At 42.4% G+C, this 21,744-nt stretch overlaps 1 protein-coding gene across 2 annotated transcripts in view; it reads right to left on the bottom strand.

Annotated features, from left to right (window-relative positions):
* Positions 1 to 17,541: 17,541 nt before the first annotated feature.
* EXOC5 (exocyst complex component 5) overlaps positions 17,542 to 21,744 on the bottom strand; it is a 29,920-nt gene continuing 25,717 nt past the window's right edge. For both annotated transcript variants that reach the window (XM_076345689.1, XM_076345690.1), the window contains 3 exons: positions 21,537 to 21,645; positions 20,279 to 20,494; positions 17,542 to 19,815 (listed from right to left, as the gene is read on the bottom strand). In XM_076345689.1, coding sequence (XP_076201804.1) covers positions 19,627 to 19,815; positions 20,279 to 20,494; positions 21,537 to 21,645 — 514 coding nt within the window. In that variant the 3' untranslated portion in view covers positions 17,542 to 19,626. The remainder of the gene's footprint in view (positions 19,816 to 20,278; positions 20,495 to 21,536; positions 21,646 to 21,744) is intronic.

The following is a 21,744-nucleotide window of genomic DNA, read 5'->3' as shown; positions in this document are numbered from 1 at the left end:
ATGGCCTGAAGCATCAAACATGGTCCCATGGTGTCATATTTAACAGGACCAGGTAGGAAGATGGCCAGAATCTGAGATACATTGCAGTACGCGTTGATTAGCTTCCGAGTGAGCCCTCCTCTGCAAGCCTCACGTTTTAAAAATTCCTACCCAGACATTTTCGTCACATCAATTAAATGCATTAGCGTATGGAATACTAAAGCTAAAATAAACTGCTAGTTGAGCATTATCACCCATAAGATTTGGTTGGAGACCATACCAGGTCTGCAAGCATAAAGACAACCCTCAGACCCTACTGTGTTCTTCAAATACATAATGCAGACCTTATGTTAGAAAGGGTACAATAATACGTCTGCGGGCAGAGCTCTCTGAGTGTGGTAGGACTCAAACTTCTTATGCCACCAGATCTTAGGTGACACAAGCCGGGTGGAAAATGAGAAATAAGCTGAGAAGCAGATTGACAAAGGAAGCGGGCTGACAATGAGAGAGGGGGCACGGTACAAACAAAAAGCAGAAAAAGGAAAGCACGTTGCTACTGGGTGAAGTGGTCAACTTTTGGCCAACCAGTAGAAGAGAAAAGGAGCAGAAGAGAAAGTCTGTTACCAGCAGCATGGAGGCAAGGCACACAACAGAAGCGCTGGACTGTGGCCCAAACACACACTCCCCTTGGGCCAGGAGCGAGCCAGGGGTAATCATACATCCTAATTGTTCTACCCCGCATGCAGGGATCAAGGTCTAATAGCAAACACCAAAGCCGCAGCTGGGTATGCTCTGACCAAGTCCCCTTGCTCCTTTGGCCACCCTGTTGTTACCCCAGCACCTCGGTGTGGATGGCAAACACCTAATTCCACAGGCACTCACCACTTGGACCTTATTTCCTAGTGACAGGCCAGACCTCTCAGGACTTTTCTCTCCCAACGTGTGACATCTGATCGGCTGAGTTAGAGGACCAGGAAAAGCTGAGTGCTCAGCTGCAACCCAGCAATACGCCTCTCTCAGGGAGAGCGCAAGATGCTGCGGGGACACAAGACCCAAGCCGCAGTACAGCACCGTGGCCCTTCTCACAGTCCAAGACCCTTCTCTCAAGACAGCTACAGCTGGCTCACAAGGTAGGAGAGCAGCACGGGGCAGCAGCACTGCACTGCAAGTGTATGAGACACCGGCTTTCAATTTCAGGGAGCAGGAGCCAGCTCCGAGCTTCACATTCAACGCATGAGGCCAGAAAAGTAGCAAGGAGGTGCTCTTAGCATAGGAATGAATGGGTGCCAGAACACAGCCTTAGACCTGGTTCAGAGAGGGTCCAATGGTGTCCCAAAATCTGATGCCGTTAGAGGTTATGGGAAAAAAAAAAAAAAAAAAAAATCGGCAAAACTTGTAACAAGATGACAATATAGATGGATTCCTCAAGAGTCCCAGATAATCAGGATCCTGGCCCTGTCCTCTTTGCTCAGCAAAACTACTGAAGAGAGGAATTTCCTCTGCGACAGAGCGTGCTGGAAGCATGCCCAGGCCCACCATGGCTCCATCCCAGTAGTTCAGCGTGGAGCCCCCGGTGCTATTCACGATCAAGAGAGTGGATTCTATAGCCCCCTGCTTCCCCCTGCCCCGCTGGTGGCCAAATTCCAACACTGGCATTATGCAAATCCAGCTCAGCCCCCCTGCCCCCCACTCCTTAGCTCTATGCAATATTTTATTGAGCTATTGTTTCTCTAGGACAGTACAGAAAACATCGTGTATTGTCCTCAACTGACAGTCTCAAGCCACAAAAGAAAATATTCTTGCCCTCACGGATGAGTTTTGCAAGCACACAGCAGTGCTTATGCCCCATTCATGGTAGTACGCTCTCACGATGTACGGTACACCAGACTATAATCGAGTGCAGCCTATTTCCCCAGCCGATGTTACCCCAGGCACCGTCCCAACGGTGGGCTCCCCCCTCAGCCAGCTGACAGTCAGCTTCTCCAGCATCCAAGGTGCAAAACTATGCACCCAACATCATCCACTAATTGGCCCATTGCAGCTTACAGGCAGCTGCATTCCCCGCAGACGGGGTTGTGTAACTGGGGTTTAAACACGTATATCCTACGGCATCGGGCTCTGCCGGGACCCTCCGTCGACTCCAGGAGCCGGCGTGTGTGCCCAAAGCAATTATAGAAGCATTCCTTGTCGAGGCAGTTCACTGGTGTAGCAAACATTTTATTTCTCCCACCTGACAAAATAAAAAGCAGGAGAGAATTATTTGTCAGCTCAATCCCTGTGTTAATCTAGTTGCAAGTATAATGTGATTTCCCTCCTGCCCCAGTAGTAGGTATTGCAACACCTTACCTATGGATCATTTTAATCTAATATAATCTGGCTGGCTAGAAAGAAGGTTTCCCTCCACCACAGCTGCTTGTGATTAATGCTAAATATACATGCCAAGCTTCAGTCGGCAAGAGTGTGCATCTCAGCCAGTCTGTATTTGGTAAATCAACAGTAAACCCTATAAAATGCAGAAGATGCTGCAAAGCTTTACATGCTTAAGTTGTACCCAGCTCTTTTTTCAAGCGCTTCCTCTATTTGCCATTTTTAATGCATCATGATCTATTACTTCTTTTCTTTAAGCAACATTGATTTAAAAGCTGCTGATCACGGAAGATAAGAAGTGTCACCTCACCTTTACAAATAACAAACCGTGGGCAAATACTCATTAACTGTTTTGTCCTCCTCATTTTACATACACTTACTGCAAACGTCAGCAAGAGGAGAAGCATTTCGGTTGAAACTAAGATCAAGCACATATGTTATAATAAAAAACACAAAGCCAATAAATGGTAGCTTTTTTATCATTATTAAATACAAACATGTACTCTTATTTTACTATAATTATTAAACTAGGATTAATAATTAATCTTATATATTGCTTCCCTTCACGGTGAATTAAATTATGTAAAAAGTCTCCCACTAGTATTCTTACCCAGCAAGAAACATTTTAATTGTAAATTTGCCTTGTGGAGTCTTTAAATTACACACACACGGACATTAAAAAAGGCCAGGACTATGGATACTGTGTATCCACTAATCTGTAAATAGACTCCCAGTCCAGGACTCATCTCTGAAATGTGGCATCAATTGCACAGGCTCCCATTTAGTTTTAGTTGAATAAAGCCATACTAGATACGCAAATAACATCAAACTTGCCGGATTAGAAAGGGGCACCTCGTACTCTAAATCATGATTGTCAATCATCGCCCAGGATTAAGGGATATAGTTTAAAAACCTAAAAGCAAGCACTTCCTTTTAACTTCTGCCTACTGTGCATTTTGGATTATCGCCCAGAAACAGCATTACTTGAAACAAGGCTGCCTCCCTTCTACCATCTCAGGGAAGTGCATCCTTACCATCTGCTAACCTCTGTTTGGGGGGGGGGAAGTCTCAGCAAAGCATACAATTTAGATTTGAGATCTACTGCTGACTGCGATTATATTTATAACTCGCTTTTCACAGAAAAATGGGGGGTTATTTTTGGCTTAATAAGTGCTTTCTGAACACAGTCACCATTCTTATCACAAAGATGTAAGGCAGTTAAAAACCAGAGCAGCTACTCTGTTCTTACACAGAACTGGCAGCCTTCCTGAATCCCTGCCTTTCACACGAAGGGTTTTGAGAGAATTGCTTGGAATGCATTTCATTGTACTCCTAAAAACAGAGCAGCATCCCATGGATAACTCCGCCTGTCCTCCTGCACACAAGAGAGTCCACATTCAGCCTTCCTACTCTGTCCCCCACCTCTCCCTCCGCCACTTCTCCTGCGTTCCCCTGGTTGAGCTCCAAGACGCTTCGGCAAAGCTGGAGTTGCCACTTTGCAAGTCTCTCCTTCGCCGTCAGAAAAGGCCGTGGGAGAGGGAGATTGGTCAACAAATGTTAACGTTGAACGTGCACGCCAGTTCAGTGAACGGAGCTCAGGATTGGGTCATAAACTGGGAATAATTTATGGGAATAGTTAACAGAACGGGCTGCTCCGTTTGGCCCCTAAGTCATCACTTAGTACCTGATTTTCCAGGCAAACAGGTATGTGGTTTTCCTTATTTGATGTAAAATTCAGGTCATTCTTGGACTTTTGGTTATTTCTGCTCAACAACTGCCATGCCAACTGAGGTACCTGCACATGCAAGTTATATGGAGAGCTGGACACAGATGAACAGTTTTGGGACTCAAGCACGACTAAATCCATGTAGAAGAGAAGGTACACAAGGAATCAGGCAGAGAGGGTAGCTGTCTACACGAACAAGGACCTGTCCGCTCTGTTTGAAGGCATTTCCATCCACGGTTCTGTGCTTCCATTTCTTTGGCTACTACCAGAGACAACACTATGTATCTCATCATTCACATCCATCCTCGTGGACTCAGCTAATGCTTGCAGAGCTCTAAGGTATGCCACATTATGGCATGTTAAAGCCATGTAAAGGCTCTTCAGAACTATGGGGTTTAGACACCCCGATACTTTTGTGGATCTGAGTTTCTAAACTGGATGCGGCGGCGTTGAGTCTACTCAACTTTCCATCGCAGATACCTCAAATGTCCTACGAGGTCATCCTCCGTAAGCAAAGGTTTCTTCCTGCATCTGTTTATGAGCGTGTGTGTCTCCCCTTCTCTCTCTCTGTATATATGTATATTTATACCCACGTGTACATGTACGTTTATAACATTTTTAAACATATGGTATGTAATATAGTCAAGTTACAAGGAAGAAAAAGACAACCTAGAAGAGAATAAAGTGTCATCACTGCTATCCTATTCAATAAAAATAGGATTAAATCAACTTCCACGGCTAATCAAACTCTTTTTCAAAATCAGTATTTTTATAATATCATCTTTATAATTAAGATGCTCACCAGAATCTGGGGACAAGGGTCATAGCCTCAGCTGGTGTAAACTGTCACAGCTGCACTGACTTCATCTGCACTGCCACAATCTAAATGAGTCAACGATCTTGCCCCTAAGGTACAGTTCATGGCTGCATACTGATTAAAGAAAATATACACTGGTTCTTTAAGCAAGAAGGGGAAAAACCTCAGCTAAGGCTAATCTTATCAACATATAACCTTTTAATCAGATTATTGAAACAACATGTTAATTTATGAAAAGTTCAGCATTCTATTAAATTGCAAACAACATAGTGAATTGCAACCCAACAGGCTGCTTCATTGAATTCATGCAGCCACTCCTGGCAAAGGCATTCCAAATTTGAACTTAATTAATATTCCTACTTCTGGTTTCCATAGTTTCTTTTTAAACATGAGTACCAGCAGAAACTGGCAGTAACTTTACCCATATTCTCAATAATAACCCCCCTCTGGCTGTCAATATGTATGAAAGGAAGAATTTTTTGCATACCCCAAACAGCCTGTCATTTTCCTGTCTTTTGTCAAAAATATGTTGGCAACTTTTTCCTCTCTTTTTTTGCTTACACAGCTTAAGGTACTTAACAGTTTCTCTGCTTGGGTTATGAGCGAGGCACCTTCCCTCCTTTGTGTATTGGAAAGAGAGATCAGTAGCCATGCTCCTCCAACCTCAGATGACAGCCACATTGCAAAAAACCCCCAAATTTCAGGGGGGGGGGGGGGGAAGCTTTCCTTGGAAAATCAGGAACTTAAGTGGCTGAAATGCTTGGGGAAGTGTTTCATATTTTCCTTCCTTGCTTAGGAGCTTCGAAAACGGCTAGTGTCCATCTTGGACCAAGAACTTACTATTCTAAATATTCTCTAAAGCTATTTTTCTATTCCTACATAAAAGGGGACTGCCCTTCATACAAGCAATACCTGAGCTAGCCTGAATACCAGAAACACAGACGAAGAAAGTCTCACTCACTCACCATCTGGACAGAAAGCAGGAGAGAAGCACAGCACTGGATCGCACTTGGGCAAGAAGGAGGGAAGAGACATTCCCATCGGTGCCCCACTCCTACAGGAATCTTTCTAGAGGGCACAACTCTTAGTCTGCAGCTTAACAACACTTCCCCTTCTGCGTGATGTGGCCCCAAAACACATCTTTCACCGTCACGTGAGCCTGTTTACCAAACGAGCCCCTCATTCAGAGTATCCAACCCAGTATCCTCTGACTTTTGGGGAGTAATCTTTGTCTTTTGCGCTGGGACAAGAGAAACACAAATATCATTCGGGCGGGTACCCATAGAGCAGAGGGCCCCCGTGAAGAATTTCAGGTAAAAATCTGCATAACAAATCCACCCTGAGCTCCGTGCTGCTACAGGACACTGTAATAAAAATTAAGCCCTCAAGCCTGGGAACCAGTTAGTTCAGATTTATGCCTTTGGACTGCTGCACAGGGGTAGAATCATAGAATCATAGAATCATTAAGGTTGGAAGAGACCTCTAAGATCATCGAGTCCAACCGTCGACCCAACACCACCATGCCCACTAAACCATGTCCCTAAGTGCCTCATCTACACGTCTTTTAAATACCTCCAGGGATGGGGACTCCACCACTTCCCTGGGCAGCCTGTTCCAATGTTTCACCACTCTTTCAGTAAAGAAATTTTTCCTCACGTCCAATCTAAACCTCCCCTAACCCCATGGATAACCCCATTTTCCATGGGGAGGTCAGTGTCTCTGTTTTATCTGGCCAGGTAAACCCCAATTATTTCAGCCAGTGTCTGACTGAACCTCACTCGCGAGCGGAGTTGACCGGCTAAGCTTTAAACCGGGTGCGATGGAGGCGATGCTAGCTGGCAGGTGGAAAGCCTGGTGAGAATTGGAGATGGGTTGTTACCCAAGGATTTGTGATTTATTCCAATTCATAATCCAATAGCCCTATAGACTGTGCTTTTTCTAGAAGACCACTTAATGGCAACAGTTAAGGCACTTTTCAGCAGTTACCTGCTAAAGGACTAGTTGTTCCCTTAACACACAGATCTTGTGATGCCTTGCATGTCATCCTCCATTACAGACTTCACAATTTCCTATGTTAGGGACTATACCTAAAGCTTTTTCCTAAACTGAAACCAGCATGCAAGCTCAGGGTCTCGCCGTGGATATATCCAAACTGATTCTTCTCTCTGAATTTCTAGGGGTGGATTTTTTTAGCCCATCAGTCCATTTTAACCAAATGCACCAGAGGCATAGAAGATTAAAAAAAAAATTGTGCTCCAATAAATTTTGTGCAAAACATTCAATGCAAAGTTCAGAAATACAAATTAGTGCCTGACTAAAACAAAGGCTACAGAGCGAGCTCAGCAGTAGTTTGTTGTTTATCTCATCTGTTGACCAGTCGAAATGCGTGAACTGGTGTCCGGTTAGCACATACGTTAATATATGAGATATATGTGAGGTATTAATGTATATCTCACAAGGATCCACAACACAGACAGCCACTCATCCACCCAGAAGTTGGGGGACACAGCATAGCACAGAGGGTACTCCAGAGCGATTTAAGGGAGCCTTAGGAGTCTTCAGAGGGAGGAACCTGTTGGACATCATTCCCCAGGAAACCAGACTTGGTTTACTCCACTGTTCAAAGAGCAACCCTTGCACAAAAAAGCAGTTAACCCCCCCCGACAAAACAGGACTTAGGTACACGCAATCAGCAAATCAGCCTTCTGCACCTTCTTTCCAGTGCTGTTAAACCCATTGTTCTTTATGGCCTGAATTCAATGCTGACCCTGCTTTAAAAATAGAGGGGGTGGACCAGGTGACTTTCTGAGGTCCCTTTCAATCTGAATTATCCCGTGTCTATCCTATACCTAGGAATACAAGCAGTAAGACCTGTACTTGCCATGCAGCTAAGTACAGCCGTAGTTGAATTGGCCAGTTGCAAAGGTTAGACTACAGAAAAATCCGAGTCAATAAAGATTAAGCTCACCTATGATAGGCTGGCACAGCGAGTCTATGGCATACTCTCAAGAGGTACAGGAGACAGGTAGTGATGCCATGAACCAACTAATCAAACATCAAACACAATAAGGCAACCTTGGGCTGGACAGGACCCATATTTCATTCCATCAAGGCTGATGTCAACCACAATTTCCAAGATTTTGCAGAATAAGAAGCCTGCCTTCATGGTACCACAGTGCAAAAAGGTGATCTTTCATCCCCTCATTCCAAATTCTTCTGTTTTATTGAGTTGAATCAGCTAGGCTCTGTTAGCAGTTGCCTCCTGTGTTGCCAGACAGGGAAGCTCAAAGACACCTGTGAATCAGGAGGGGACAAGATGACAAGCAACTGCTTGACTGATAAAGATCCTATTCTTGGAATAGTTCCTGTCTATCCTGCCAAATATGCCTTGGCTGAAGAGCGTGTGGTGGCTTGGGAGGAGGGATGAAGAGAGGGGAGGGAGTGCTGAGGATCAAAACTGCCTCCAGGTAAGGTAAGGCCCAAGGCAGAGTCGAAAGAGAATGGCAGGTCAGATGGAAGCACCCTAGGAGAGACTGGGCATCTGAGAGGATGTCCAGCCAAACCCAGGATTTTCTTCAGAAGGAGATAAATAATTTCTCCTTGATGTTGGTGGTAGCCTTCAGCTTTAGGGACTCTCAGAGTCCTAACCTGAGGGAATTGGTTTAAAAAAAAAAAAAAAATAAATTGATCAGGAAGCCCAAGTGGTCCTTTGATGGGACAAAAAGATGTTTTGTGGTTCACAGTTTGTAACATAGAGAAGGGCAAATATGACGCCTAGAAAAACCATTCATTGTTGCACAGGGAAAAAATTCTCTAATTCTTCAGCTCCCCTGGGAAGGACAGCAGACATTATTTCTGTTACGATCTGACAAGCATTAGCTAGAAGATGGATCCTGGAAAACAAGAAGGTGAAAGTAGGGAGGACATATGAAGGCAGCTCATAAACAGATCCCTGCAGGAAGCAGACAGACATGAGGTGCCCCCCAACAGACTGCCAGAGTAGCTCCGAAATATCAAAAAGCCTGAGACGTCTCTCAGACCAGGACCAGCATTGCAGAACTCCACCTATGAAGGAAAGTTCACCGTGCAGTGTGGAAGAAGAGATCCAGAAAAGAAACTTTCGAGGACAACGCAACAAAGCCCATTTCTACAAGAAGCCGGTGATGGAACAGATGGACGTCATCTGTAGATTGTCTAACTTGTATCGTACCTCATTGTGCAGTCTCAGACAAATGCACAATCATCAGTCAACCAAACAGTCAGATAGCAGCTGTCACTCATGCAGGCAGAGCTGGGATCCAAGGGGGAGCAAAATGAGAGGGCCTGTTCTTCTCTGCCAAGGACCAGCAGGTGTGGAAGGGGAGAGATGCCAAGCAGAAGGGAACCAAGCTAGAAGAAAACTCATTTTGTTTGAAGTTAGTCAGTGTCAGATTAAAGAAATCAAAGACTTGTTTAGAGTAAAGCAAAGAGAAATAAAGGAAGCATTTTTCAGATTTCAGTCCAAGCCTTTTGTCCAGTTTAACCTCTTTTCTCTTGTTCCTCTATTTGCTTCTTTTCTTCATCAGTCACAACAGAATGGCTCCTCCAGAAGAGACTCATCCCTTGGCTTTGAGATCACCAAAGAGACCAAGATCAAAGCAATTTAGGAAGCACGGTTTTCATGCCTGCATCACCATGTACACCAACGTGCTTCTTCACACAGCACTGTCACTGCAGATAAATCCATAAGCAATGCTGTGCCATAGCAGCCAGAGTTACTGTGCAGCCTTCGTAAGGACAATTACTAAACGCTGAAAGGCAGTACTTGCCTGCTATCAAATTCTCTGTTCTCTAGTCTACCACCAGACTTCCAAATGGAACAAAATCAGCTCTAGATTCTTCCATTTGCCAGGGAAAATGAAATCCAATGAGCCAAGCAAGCTGAAAGGGCTGAATTCATTACAGACCGTCTTCAGGGGTCAAAATAACAAGTACCAGTGGGCTTCCTTGGCCTCTACAAGTAGGTGAGGCCATCTTACTCTTTAGGCATCTCGTTTTAGCTGGTCTAAGCAAGTGGCTTGCGTCTCTTCATAACTGATGAAGCGACTGAGACTCTTCTAGGAAGCAAATCATCTGTCCTACTTTAGTTCTATGCCAGGATGAATCAGACTTTGGAATAGCTCCCTTCTCTCTCAGTCCACGATATAGGGAGCCTACACAACTAGCACAGTACACATTTAAATTCACAGAATGGGAATTTGGCGATATCAGTCCCCCAGGATGATACCATGCTTTGAGAACTGCTCCACTTTCGCCTCTTTTGGCTCCATTTATGTCTTGCATGGCAGTGCAGAGTAGCTATGTTGTCTTCTACAATCTTGTTTCATCACAGAATTGGCTCCGTTCCATTTTCCCCTTGGAATCCACAAAGTTTGACAGCCAAAAATAACATCCCACTAAATTAAAACAAAAAGTTAAAAAAATGTTATGTCACTCTCTCCTAGCTTCCTCAGCACATCTAGTTCTTTCTGTGTCTATTTTATACAGAACAAGTACTGCTCAAGAACGAGAACCATTTCTCGTCTTTTACGGCACAAAGCAATTTGCTGGCACTTAAAATTAAAGGAAAGTGCACTTCAATTCAAAGTTCGAGACAAGTGTAAGAGTGTATCTGACAGCACACTATGTAACTCATGCAATTTTTTAAACCAAGTTGACAGGCTCTTACAAGTTTCTAAGAGTAAAGGGTAGACATTTCCTGAGCCTGATTAGGACCTTATTCAGTCCTGGAAATAAAGAACCAAGATGAACTCTCTTCTTTAGCTGATATTGCTGTTGATTTCTGCCCTCGCAACATGACTGAACAGTTGAGCACTAAGCACTCCCGTTGAATCATTATTTTCTGCCTTCTCTCTTTAAGCTAGGCCCCTAACGTTTCTAAATGTACCATTTTTACATGAAACAAAACAGAAAACTGCCCGCCTTCCTGTTCATTACCTCATACGGTGGGCCTGAATTGAAAACACCAACATGGAGAGAATTACGAGTCGCACAAAGAATAGCTTGGGTTTTCTCAATGTGCGCGGTGTCTTAAATGGGAAGCAAACTACGTTTTGGATCATGTCGCTGCCGCACGAGGCATTCTCCCTCTGGTGGTCTGATCTGAGGGTACGTTCTGGAATAATTTCCCAGAGGGAAACTGACAGCTCTTTCACATCCTTCTCCTCCTCCCTACACACAACCAGCAGTATTATTCTTACAGGATCATTATTTATTAAGACCGAATAAAGTAATTTCCTTTAAAGCAAAGTGCCTTCATAGCGTAAAGACTCCAAAGGGATCTTTGCCCATCTTTGTAGGGACTACCCCCACCTTGGACCTATGTCTTTTTGTCCCCCAAAAGCCACTTCAACCTACTTTTCAATTTTCAGAAAAGAGGCATTCTTTGTTGCTAACAAAAGCACCACCTTAGCACCTCACTCGCCAACAAATTAAGCGCTATCAGCTAAACACGCTCCACCGTCTGCTCCGAGTTATACACCGGTCATGGTAGGTTTTAATTTGATTAGTGATTGGGCTAAAAGCAGCTAAATAAAAATTATAATGCCCAAGAGCCACTTAGACTTGTTCAGACACTTTAAATACTAAATCCCTTCAGCAATATAACATTATCTTTATAGACAAAACTGAGTTTAAAAGTACAAATCTAATTGATCTCAAGTGCATTGGAATTACTATATTTAGGCATTGGATTATGTACAACAGAAAGCCTCATGCTATGTAAGCAACAAAACTAATTGTGGAAAGACAAAGGTATGTGTCTAACGTGCTTATGGACTTTTAAAAATTCATATTTTCATTGAAGCTGGCAAAGTTACAGCTGCTCACACCAGCAGTGAATTTGGCACAGCGCCCTATATGTTGAGCGAACATAAGCCGGCTATTTCTGGTCTCCTTCAGAAGACCTGGACTTCCGAGCCCTGCCTCAAAATTACTATTTAAGGCTCTCACTGTTGCAGGAAGAAAAAAGTAAATTAAAAACCAGCAAGTTGATTCTCAACAGCTAAGCAAGACTTTCTTTTCTTCAGTCTCAACTGGGGACTCAGTTCATGCAGGCATTTATGGCAGATGCTCAGACACCACAGAAGGATGCCATTACACTTTTAAAGAAGCTTTTAAAATGTAATGTACTCTTTCAGAATAAACAAGTTTCCTAGACAAGAGGAAGGAGCAATCCATCCCCACAGCCACTTCTAAGATTAATATATATCAGCGTGTACTAAAAAAAGACACAAAAATGGAGACAAGTTCAAGTCCAGTTGAACTTGTGTCTGGCTGGACAGGGAATTCATTTTAAAGTCTTCAGATGGATGCATAGATTCTGCCTGCTTTGAACTCTGCTGTTGCATGCAACTCAGTTGCCTGCCTGCAGACAGACATCCCCGGGAGGGAAAAGCAACAAAATCCATTTTTTCCTGAATACAACCCCATATCCGCATCTCGGAACAAAACAACCATCAAGAAACACTTGCAGACAACACGATTCAAGATATCCCTCTAAAACTTAGTGGCTCACCCCTTGTTGCGCTTTCTGCTTAACGTGGGATTTTCCAGTGACAAGGACCAGAGAGGAGTCTCTCCTCCTGCTCCTCCTATATAAAAGGAGACACATTCACTAGTTAAAAAGACTCACTTTACCCTCAGAGGCTTCCAGAAAAATGCATCAAGAGGGAAAAACAACCACCAACATTGCAGAAAACAAAACACGTCTCAAAAATAAAAAAAGGTAACAGTGATCTCCAGTTAATTCAGGAAAATCCCCAGAGGGGGATCCACCTATTAAGCACCTAAATCGAGGCTGTGTCCCAGTATTAACGCAAGGGGCTGGGCTGGGTCTTGGAGGTCTCATTTCAAGATGATTCCTTACAGGCTAGGACGAGCAGGAGTGAAAGCGATTTGGATCAGAAATTCCACAGAAGAGCAAAAATCTTTCTAGGTTGAAGGGTGTTGTGTGGGTTTTTGTTTGGTGGTTTTTTTTTTTTTTTAAATGAGAAATTAGAACCACACACACTGCGAAACAAAGTTAAGTTAAATCTAGCCCAGCTTTGCACATTTTAACAATTCACTCTGCTGTCTGTAGAACACAGCAATATAAATATTGCTATCTCTGTTAAAATGAATTATTGACAATTTTAATACATGTTGCACAGTACATATTAATATAGAAAAATACATGTTATCAGCAGTGCAATGTTGACCATGTACTAATCCATTCCACCTGCTCAAATATTAGTGCAAATAATTATATATTTGTAATGCATCATTGCTGTCTAGTTTGAATCTCTGCCTCCAGAATAAATGTCTCTTCTCTGAAGTTGTTTGCTATTATGAGTAAAATGTTATATATTCATACTCAAATTGACTTTGGGTGGATAAGTAAAATGAGCAACCTTCAAAAATCCACTTGTCTAAGACTTAGCAAGTCATTTTAATGAATTGTTTACAGTAAAATGAACGTTATAAAAATATGTCAGACACAGGCTCGTATTAGCTGGCTTCTCTACAACACTCAAATACCACGCGGCAAAACAGCGTAGGGTTCAAAATGACCATCTTCAACTGGCAGCATCAACTGAGGTGAACCTTAACCACGTCTTCCAGCAGGCGTTATTTACCCTGATACCGTGCAGTTTGTCTGCCTACGAATCGATTCTGGGGACATCTTCTCTCCACAGTCTCACCTTTCTTTTCAAGCAAAGAGGTGGCCTTGATGAGGCTGGACACTTGGTAGAACAGCAGCTCCTGTCCCCAACGGACCGATGATCAGAATGGGAAAAGTAGATACAGAACCAAGACGCCGCAAGGGCTCGTTTGTGCCGGGATACACCCTTGGCTAGAAGTGAGGTTGGGACAGGGCTGAGAAGGACGAGGGCAGCCCTGAGAACAGATGAGGTGGGGTTAAGGGGAGTAAATCGCAAGGGAAGACTGCGGTGCAAACAGCCAGTTGACGAAGGGGTGGGGAGCAGAAACAGCCCCAAAAAACTTACAGACCCCCATTGTGCACACAAAGGGGAGGAATAAAAAGGATCGACGTCTCAGTCCGTTCTCTCCTCTATCCTTGCTAAATCCAGGTTTGAGAACGACAAAACACAGTGTGAGGCCGCTTTCAGCAGGCACTGCTGCCGTGGTGCCTATCTCCCAAAAGAGCATTTGTTTCTTCACGCTCTGCTCCAGCAGTCTTACGGACAATTTCAGTTTTCGGTGAAAGATGACAGAGAAGCTTGAACACTTCAAGAAGAAAGATTTGGAAGTATCAACTTTCAAATAATATTGTATATTAGAAGATCAACTGAACAAGCCGGTACTTACAGCTAAGTGTCTCATGAGACAGTCACACAGGCTATACTCCAAAATTACATTACTGGGGTGGAAAAATTCTGAACCTCCAAGGATGACAACCTGTAGCTCGGAGCTACTGGACCCTTTTGGGCAGCCTATGCAGGACAAGCAAAGATCTCTTCTGTAGCACCAAGGTGACACGAGAGCCTCACGCTACTCTATGCTGAGGCTACGCAACCAGGGGAGGGCAAGGACAGGCAGAGAACGTGCCGTGCTGACCCCTCAACAGCAGGGATGAGCTGCTCGGATGGGACCAGGACAGGCTTTAGCATGGCAAGGGTGGGAACTGCCACAGCCCGCGGCTCGGCCAGCATTACAGCCTCTGCTGCAAGGCCTCCTCATTTCAGAGGGGAAAGAGCAGTGCAGATGAGCAGGATTTGGGACCGCTATAAGGAAGTCTCAAATTTATTTTCATCCCAAATCAGGATGAAGAACTTAAATTACAAATAAATAAATAAATTACAAATAAAATTGCAACGTATCTTGACCCTCAAGTATCAAAACAATTCATTTTGGTTTATTAAGCTGTTCTCAAAGATACTATTCAGAGATGGCTCAACTTTACATTTCATGTTACTTTCCTGGCACATTACCTAACGGATGCTGATACCTGACACTTTTCCCCCCACGGCTGGTCCCTTACATGAAGTTTCAATATAATGCACCATACAGCCATCTCAGGAGAGAGCGTGTAGTAACAACGACCTGCAGAGATGAGAGAATATGGGGAAGGTAGAGGAATAAAGGGGAAGGGAGCTAAACTCCTTCTCCTACCAGGCTACATGTGGATGAAGAACTACCAGATAATATGTAAAGGTCTCCTAGAAGCCATGCTGCAAAGTTAAAGGTTTCTTTCTCTCTGGTAGCGTGGTAAGAGGGGAAGGGATATTGCAATCCTGAGATCTGGAAAGGAAAACAGGGCATAGGGATGTAAAGCTGATAGAATAAAAGTAGAAACCAAGGCTTCCACATACACTAAGGGCTGTATTGACACAGAGTAAGCAGTGCTCCATACAAGAGAAAAGACGACAGGCAAACACAGCGGCTTCCCCACTCTAAGACAAGCAGAAGACATGGTATAGAAATCTTGTAGCACCAAAAGAAATTAGGATGGAAGAAAAAAAAAGACAAGCAAAGCAGTGAACATGACTGGGCAGGAGATCTGGCTCTCTCCCCTCCTTAAAACAGATGTAGAAACACCAGGAAAGAAAAAACAAACAAAGTATTCCAGTGTAGATTCCAAAACACAACTCTATCTCCGCTTACAACTAGCACAGAAGTGGTGGTGGTGGGTAACGCCTTGAAGCCAATATCCAGCAGAACATGAGGACAGGAAAGGTGCTCCTACCTTTCAGTTGTCCTCTAGAAGAGTGGCTTTTGGTGCTGGCTTATCCTCCCTACTGCTCCTGGGACAAGTGCAAAGGAGAAGAGCTGCTACCTGCATCTAAAATTAGACAAGCAATTATTTAGATATCTGCTTCCTTCGTACAGGACAAACCATCACCTCAGCCTGGTTTCCCTATCCATGACTGGTTCAACCCAAGTGCTAATCCAAATTAAGAGTTATTGCCATGAAAACTTAACCCAAAGAGCACCCCTCTGTTTTGGAATATGCCATGACATCGAAAACTGAGTATATTAAATTTACTGACATGCACATATTGACTTGAGAAACCTGAACTACGAGCTTCTGAAGAACAGGCCAATGTGTACTGGACCCATGAAGGAACATAACAGGCCTCTCCCTCTTCAGGGCACTTTGTAAGATGCAGCATTTTTGCCACATATTTGCAACATTTCCTACAGAAATGGAGGAATCAATTCAGACAACACTCAGTCCCAACACCCCAGCACCAGCTAAGATGGCAGAGGATTGCTCCTTAGGCAACTGAAATGGCGAGTTATCTGTGGCAGCTGAACACTGAAGCAACCAGTGATTTAAAATGACTTTGTAAAAGCTGAGGAAAAAAAAAAAACCCAAAACAAAACCTAACCCAAGTTCTCTTATTGATTGCGAGAGAAACTGATCTGCCACCTCTCAATACCGTGCCGTTCTCAAGTCAAGTGTCACCCTTCTCCAGATCACTGTAGTCTTCGAAGAAGAAAAAAATAAAATAAGCTCAGCTCCGGCAAATTCTCCTTCCCACCAATCAGCCTGCACATTGCTGATGCATTTCTACTCCTCACAGTGGAGATAAGCAGAGCCCACGTTCACAGCATCACTACCTATCCTTCACAGCAGATTTACACTCGTGTGTGGATGGCCTCTTCCTGTTGAATCCAGCAGTTTCAAGATGAACAGCTCCACGCCAAAGTATTTTAGCCAGTCCCCCTCCTCTAGAGGCTCATTTCATTTCAGGGTGGGATGTGGCTGTGAAGAGATTTTAATTCCAATCCTGCTTATCCTCCTAGGTGGATGTGTACGTCGGGTTTCTATTAATCACATTTTAACCTCTTCCTCCCATGTGCTATGCTACTTCACTTAAAACTGCTTGTTCTCCATATCCTTTTAGTTCATGTCTTCTTCACTTCTTACCCTTTATTTCTAAATATCTAAATCTTATTTTTCCAGGCACTTCCATTTCCCAGTTTTTTATATTTTTGTGTTGAAGAGTATTCTTACAGAACACCAACTCCTTCCTGCCCTCTGTGCATACGCAAACAGAATACAATACCAAATCACGTTAATAAATTATAGGACTTGCAAAAACACAGCTGATTTTCCAGCCTACAACAGTTAACTGCAAAGCCATTTTCACCAATTGTAGACAGCATAATTACACACACACATACAGGCTTCCTCTCGGGCATTCATTTGGCTGCCAGCCTGTCAAATGCCTATGTTCTCAGAGCGAACATTAGAAAGGCAATACTTTAACTCATTACATGAACATTAAAAGGCATATTCGTCTTTTGGATAGTACTTTATTGTATTCAGAAGCCACTGGAAATATTTTCCCAAATTACATGCTATAAGAGCTCTAAACTTAAAAATGTGTGAAAATTATAGTTCCCCGCCCCATCCCAATCCAATTTGTATTGTAAAGTAAACTTACTGACAACGTAGTCTTCTCTAGAAATAGAAACTCTTTCAGTGTGTGCATAGGGAGGTTTTTTTTAAAGGAAGGGGAAAGGGAAAGCTCACACCAGTGATAAATTTGGTCAGTAAAATTACTTTTATTCTTTTTTTTTTTTTTTTTTTTTAAATAGAAGGGCTTATACAATTGCGTATAAAGATATTTGAAGAACATGGAAATGAAATGAAAAAAGTGTCTGCAGGGAATTCTTTTTATTGAGGAAGAGTTCACATATCTAAGTTTAAGTATTCACCTACTTTTTGCTGCCTCCTGTTAACAGGCATAATGAAAATACTGCACTGAGCATATGCATGGAAAACACAGCTAATAAAGCAAGAAATATGGTAAATACATTTCATACAACCTTAAAATAATTCAAACAATCATACAACAAGTTCTGAAGCACTTCTGTGATCTGCAGTCTTAAGATGATGTTCACTGTTCTGAAGTGTTTACAAATTGACACTTTTTTGTAGAAAGATTTTGTACTGGTTAAGAAAACCACAGCCTTAAAATTGTTGGCTTTCAGTTACAGAGGTAACAGAGAGGTATCATCTGAATTCACATCAGAGCTTTTGAAAAAAAAATGGCAGCAGTACAAGCATGTGCCTCCTCCAGTGTCCAAAACTCTTTGTGGCTTTGCCATGGCCAAGGCATAGAGCTACGCAGCTCAACAAAGCAGCCAGTCTCCCCAAATACTTTGAGACAGCCTGGCATCCGTTCTCTTGTTTACTGATATAATGGTCTGCTAAATATAAAATGAAGCAGAAAAACCTCAATTAACCAAGAGAAGTTCCACGCAAGTCTGTCAATATTGACTACACCTGGGAATTCATTAACAAAAGAGGAAAATAATTTTTTTTAACCGACCCACAGAGTAAATTTATAGAAATGCTGCTCTGAAGATGGGAGAGAAAGAAGTTTCCATAACGTACGCTGAGCCCACAGTAGAAATAAAGTGTTACAGATGATTTGTCCAGGGATGATGTAAGTCAGATTGAAGACACAAACCACGGCAGTTCCAGCCTGTTTTCCACAAGAGCTCACTCTGAACAAAGGTCTATTTACAACAATTTTCAACTGCTTGTGGAAAAGCTACCCCAGATGTTTCAAACGCCACTGCTGCTTCAATTCACTATATGCACACTGTGGGTCCACCTCAGAAACACCTTGAATAAACGCTGGCGCGTAACGGACACAAAAGTAGCCTGTCTCCAATATTAAAATTATGATCAGTGGAAGAGCAGCTTTCGCGCACTTCAACATTTTATATTGCTCAGGCACTGAGGATCAATTATCTTCAGCACAGGAATTTTCAACTCGAGGTTTTTGCTAGAGCCGCTGTCCATTTCTCCCACATGTGAAAAACTGGGCTACGTTTTACCCTTTCACTTTGTTAGAATTTGGATTTATTTACATACAAAACAAGAGACGGGAGAAAGGTCTCTTGTATTAACCCAACAATGGGCACCTTCACCGTGTAATAAGAACGCCTTAGGCAAGGCAGCTGCATTTACTTTAGGAGCATATATAAAATTCAGTGTGCTGGTATCAAACAGAAACAATAATGTCAGATCATACAATGCCAGTACGTTCCGGTGGGCCCTCGACTATTAGGTGCCAAAGAACCAAAAAAACCCCCAAAACTTTTCACCACTTCAGTTCTGTTTAGAATGCTACACAATGAATAAATTACATCTTTCTGGGATAGTGTTGCTTTTACTCCTACATCTCAAAGAAATTCCAAGCTAATTAATTAGAGCAAGAAATTACATTGAGCAGGATAACGTTTTAAATGAAAGAAATTACTTAGAAACACCAATCAAAGATAATTTGATTATGATTAGCTGTGCTGAAGTCTAAGTCATTAAAATTGATGGAGAATGTTTTTACACTGGTCTATTCTATGTAATCCATTACCTACGCTATGCTCTGTAGTTCAAGTCTAACAAATGGTATCTGATAATTCAATATTGAAGACTAAAATACTTTCAATGCACCACTTGCTTTCCTACACCAACATGTTTCCAATAAAAAAAAGAAAAATCAGTAGCAAGTAGATTTGCAAAATTCTTCACCAGGAGAACTTCAGCTTACACAAAATATCATTCAGATTTTTACCTGCTCGCCTTCTATATCATCATGTTTAAATATGGCTGCTGCTTTATTCTGAACAGTCATTATCTCACAAAAGTTACAACCATGGTTTGGTAAGAAATCATTCCCTGCGCTTTCTAACAACTGAGGGCTTGCCCAAAGGTACAACATTTCTTTCCATGCTCTCAGCTGAAGTGACGAGCAAGACGAGCAGACCTATAATCAACACGCAGCTGAACAAAGGAGTGAAGGATGTTCTTGTCCAGATTAGCAAGTTGTTCTCCTGAGCAAACTTGCTTTAAATTATCCGGGGCTACAACCAGAAGATTGCAAAGTGCATGCAAGGTATCAAAGAGCTGTAACACCAGCGCAATCTGTGGTTAAGAGAAAAACAGAAAGACAGATATTAAGGGTTAGAGTTGCTTGAACTCTTGTGACACAATGTCCACCTAGATTCTCAAAATACTTCCTCCCTACAGAGGATTTACATCCATCATTCTCTCCTCATGTGTGCATAAATAGACACATGTACCTATACATCTGTACGGAGATATGCACACATGCAAAGTTAGACACAGAACACATAATAATGCAAACTCAGTACCTCTTCGGTATACACACACAGCCTGCAAGCAATAAAATGGTATCAGGAAACTCCTCTTTAGGACATGATAAAGAACTGCTGGTATATTAACAGAATATATAACATCAATATACAAAATGGTGATGTTCAAACAGAAACAAACTATTTTTACGAAGAAAAAGTGTCTGATTAAAAATACGAGTCCTGCTACTAATTTCGACAGGGCTGTACATCACCAACCCGTACATGCTTACCTTGAAGTCTTTGGCACACTTCCTATATTCAGCCACATCACAAATAGCTAACATGCCTCCCATGCAACTGTAGGAATACTGCTGTAGGTGTTCATAGATAAGTCGATGAAAACGAACTCCAAGCTCCATCAAAACTGTGTCCACATTCTTGCCATCCATAGAATTTCTAATCTTTTCCACCTGCTTTCTAACATAGCCACAGACTTTAACACAAGCCTAAATAAAAAAAAAAAGAAAAAAAAGAATTAGGTAACTTACTTTCTAGAAATCTGTTCTTCTCAAAGTGGCTTCCACATCATAAGCTGAACATCAGTCAGTAAGTCTTTAAACTTCCCACATCATGTCACTGAATTTAGTGATTTTCCAATTAATAATTTTCCAAGAGTTTTTTATTTGCCACATAAAGATGCAAAAATGCAAGTGGAAAGATGGATGCAAGACTATTCAATTCAGTTATAGCTCACATCAGTTCAGAATAGAACAGTTTAATTTGGGCTTTTAATTCAAACAATGATCAACCAAGGCGAGGGGGAGGGGGAAGTGATTAAAAACCTCTTGTCAGCTGCAATTATAAACCCAAATTAACAGCCATGCAGGCATCTTCACCCTTCCCACATAGTACCAGACTACGTCCTACTGCTCCACTTTTCCCATTCCCACCTGGCTGCAGGTATTCAGGCAATGCTCTCACTTCTTCCCATTGACTGTAGTTTGTTCTCTACTCCTCTTTGCATTGTTCCCTAACAAGAGCCTAATGTAAACCAGCACTACAGCTTCTCAGCAGCCCGTAGGCTGGGATTCAGACAGATTCGGCAGTAGAGACAACATTCTGCAGCAAAAAATGTTCATGCCATACCCCTGCTGCTTTGTCATGCTCCTGCCATTCTAAGGGGAAAAAGCACCCAGCAACTAGAGAGTACCTGATAATTGATTTTCTGAAACTGATAGCTTAAAGCTAATTATCAGCTAAAAACCTTGTTCCAAATCTGGGCCTCTTGGGAGGGGAAAGAATGTGACAGTTCGTCCAGCACCTACTGATTTGTGTCTGACACTAGATAGAAAACTGCTAACATTCCGTTTCAGCTTGAGAAAATAGTTCACAACTGAGTTTGGAGGTGCTTAGTGCAAAATGGCATAGCTAAGTAAATTAATCAAATGCACGTGTTGTCTAATGCATGTTGGTAAGGAATATCTTGTACCTGATAACACTCATGAGCATTTGAAGCTATACTGATGAGCTGGGACTTCGTTTACTTACATTAGTATATTGAATCAAAACATTGTTTTCATCTTCCGGTTTAAAATCTGTCTTCTTTTGCTCTGCAGCCAAGATGTGCTTCATCTGTCCGATCATACAATTCAGTGTCCTTTAAAGTTACAAATACAGATTGTGTTTTGAAGGGAATATTTTAATTTCCTTGATTTTTATATTTACATATACTACTATGATTCTATACAAAAGTAAG

This window comes from Aptenodytes patagonicus, chromosome 7, assembly GCF_965638725.1.
Source record: "Aptenodytes patagonicus chromosome 7, bAptPat1.pri.cur, whole genome shotgun sequence".
NCBI classification, from domain to species: Eukaryota; Metazoa; Chordata; class Aves; order Sphenisciformes; family Spheniscidae; genus Aptenodytes; species Aptenodytes patagonicus.
Note: the sequence above shows the minus strand (reverse complement) of the source record. Positions and strands in the feature narration are given on the sequence as shown.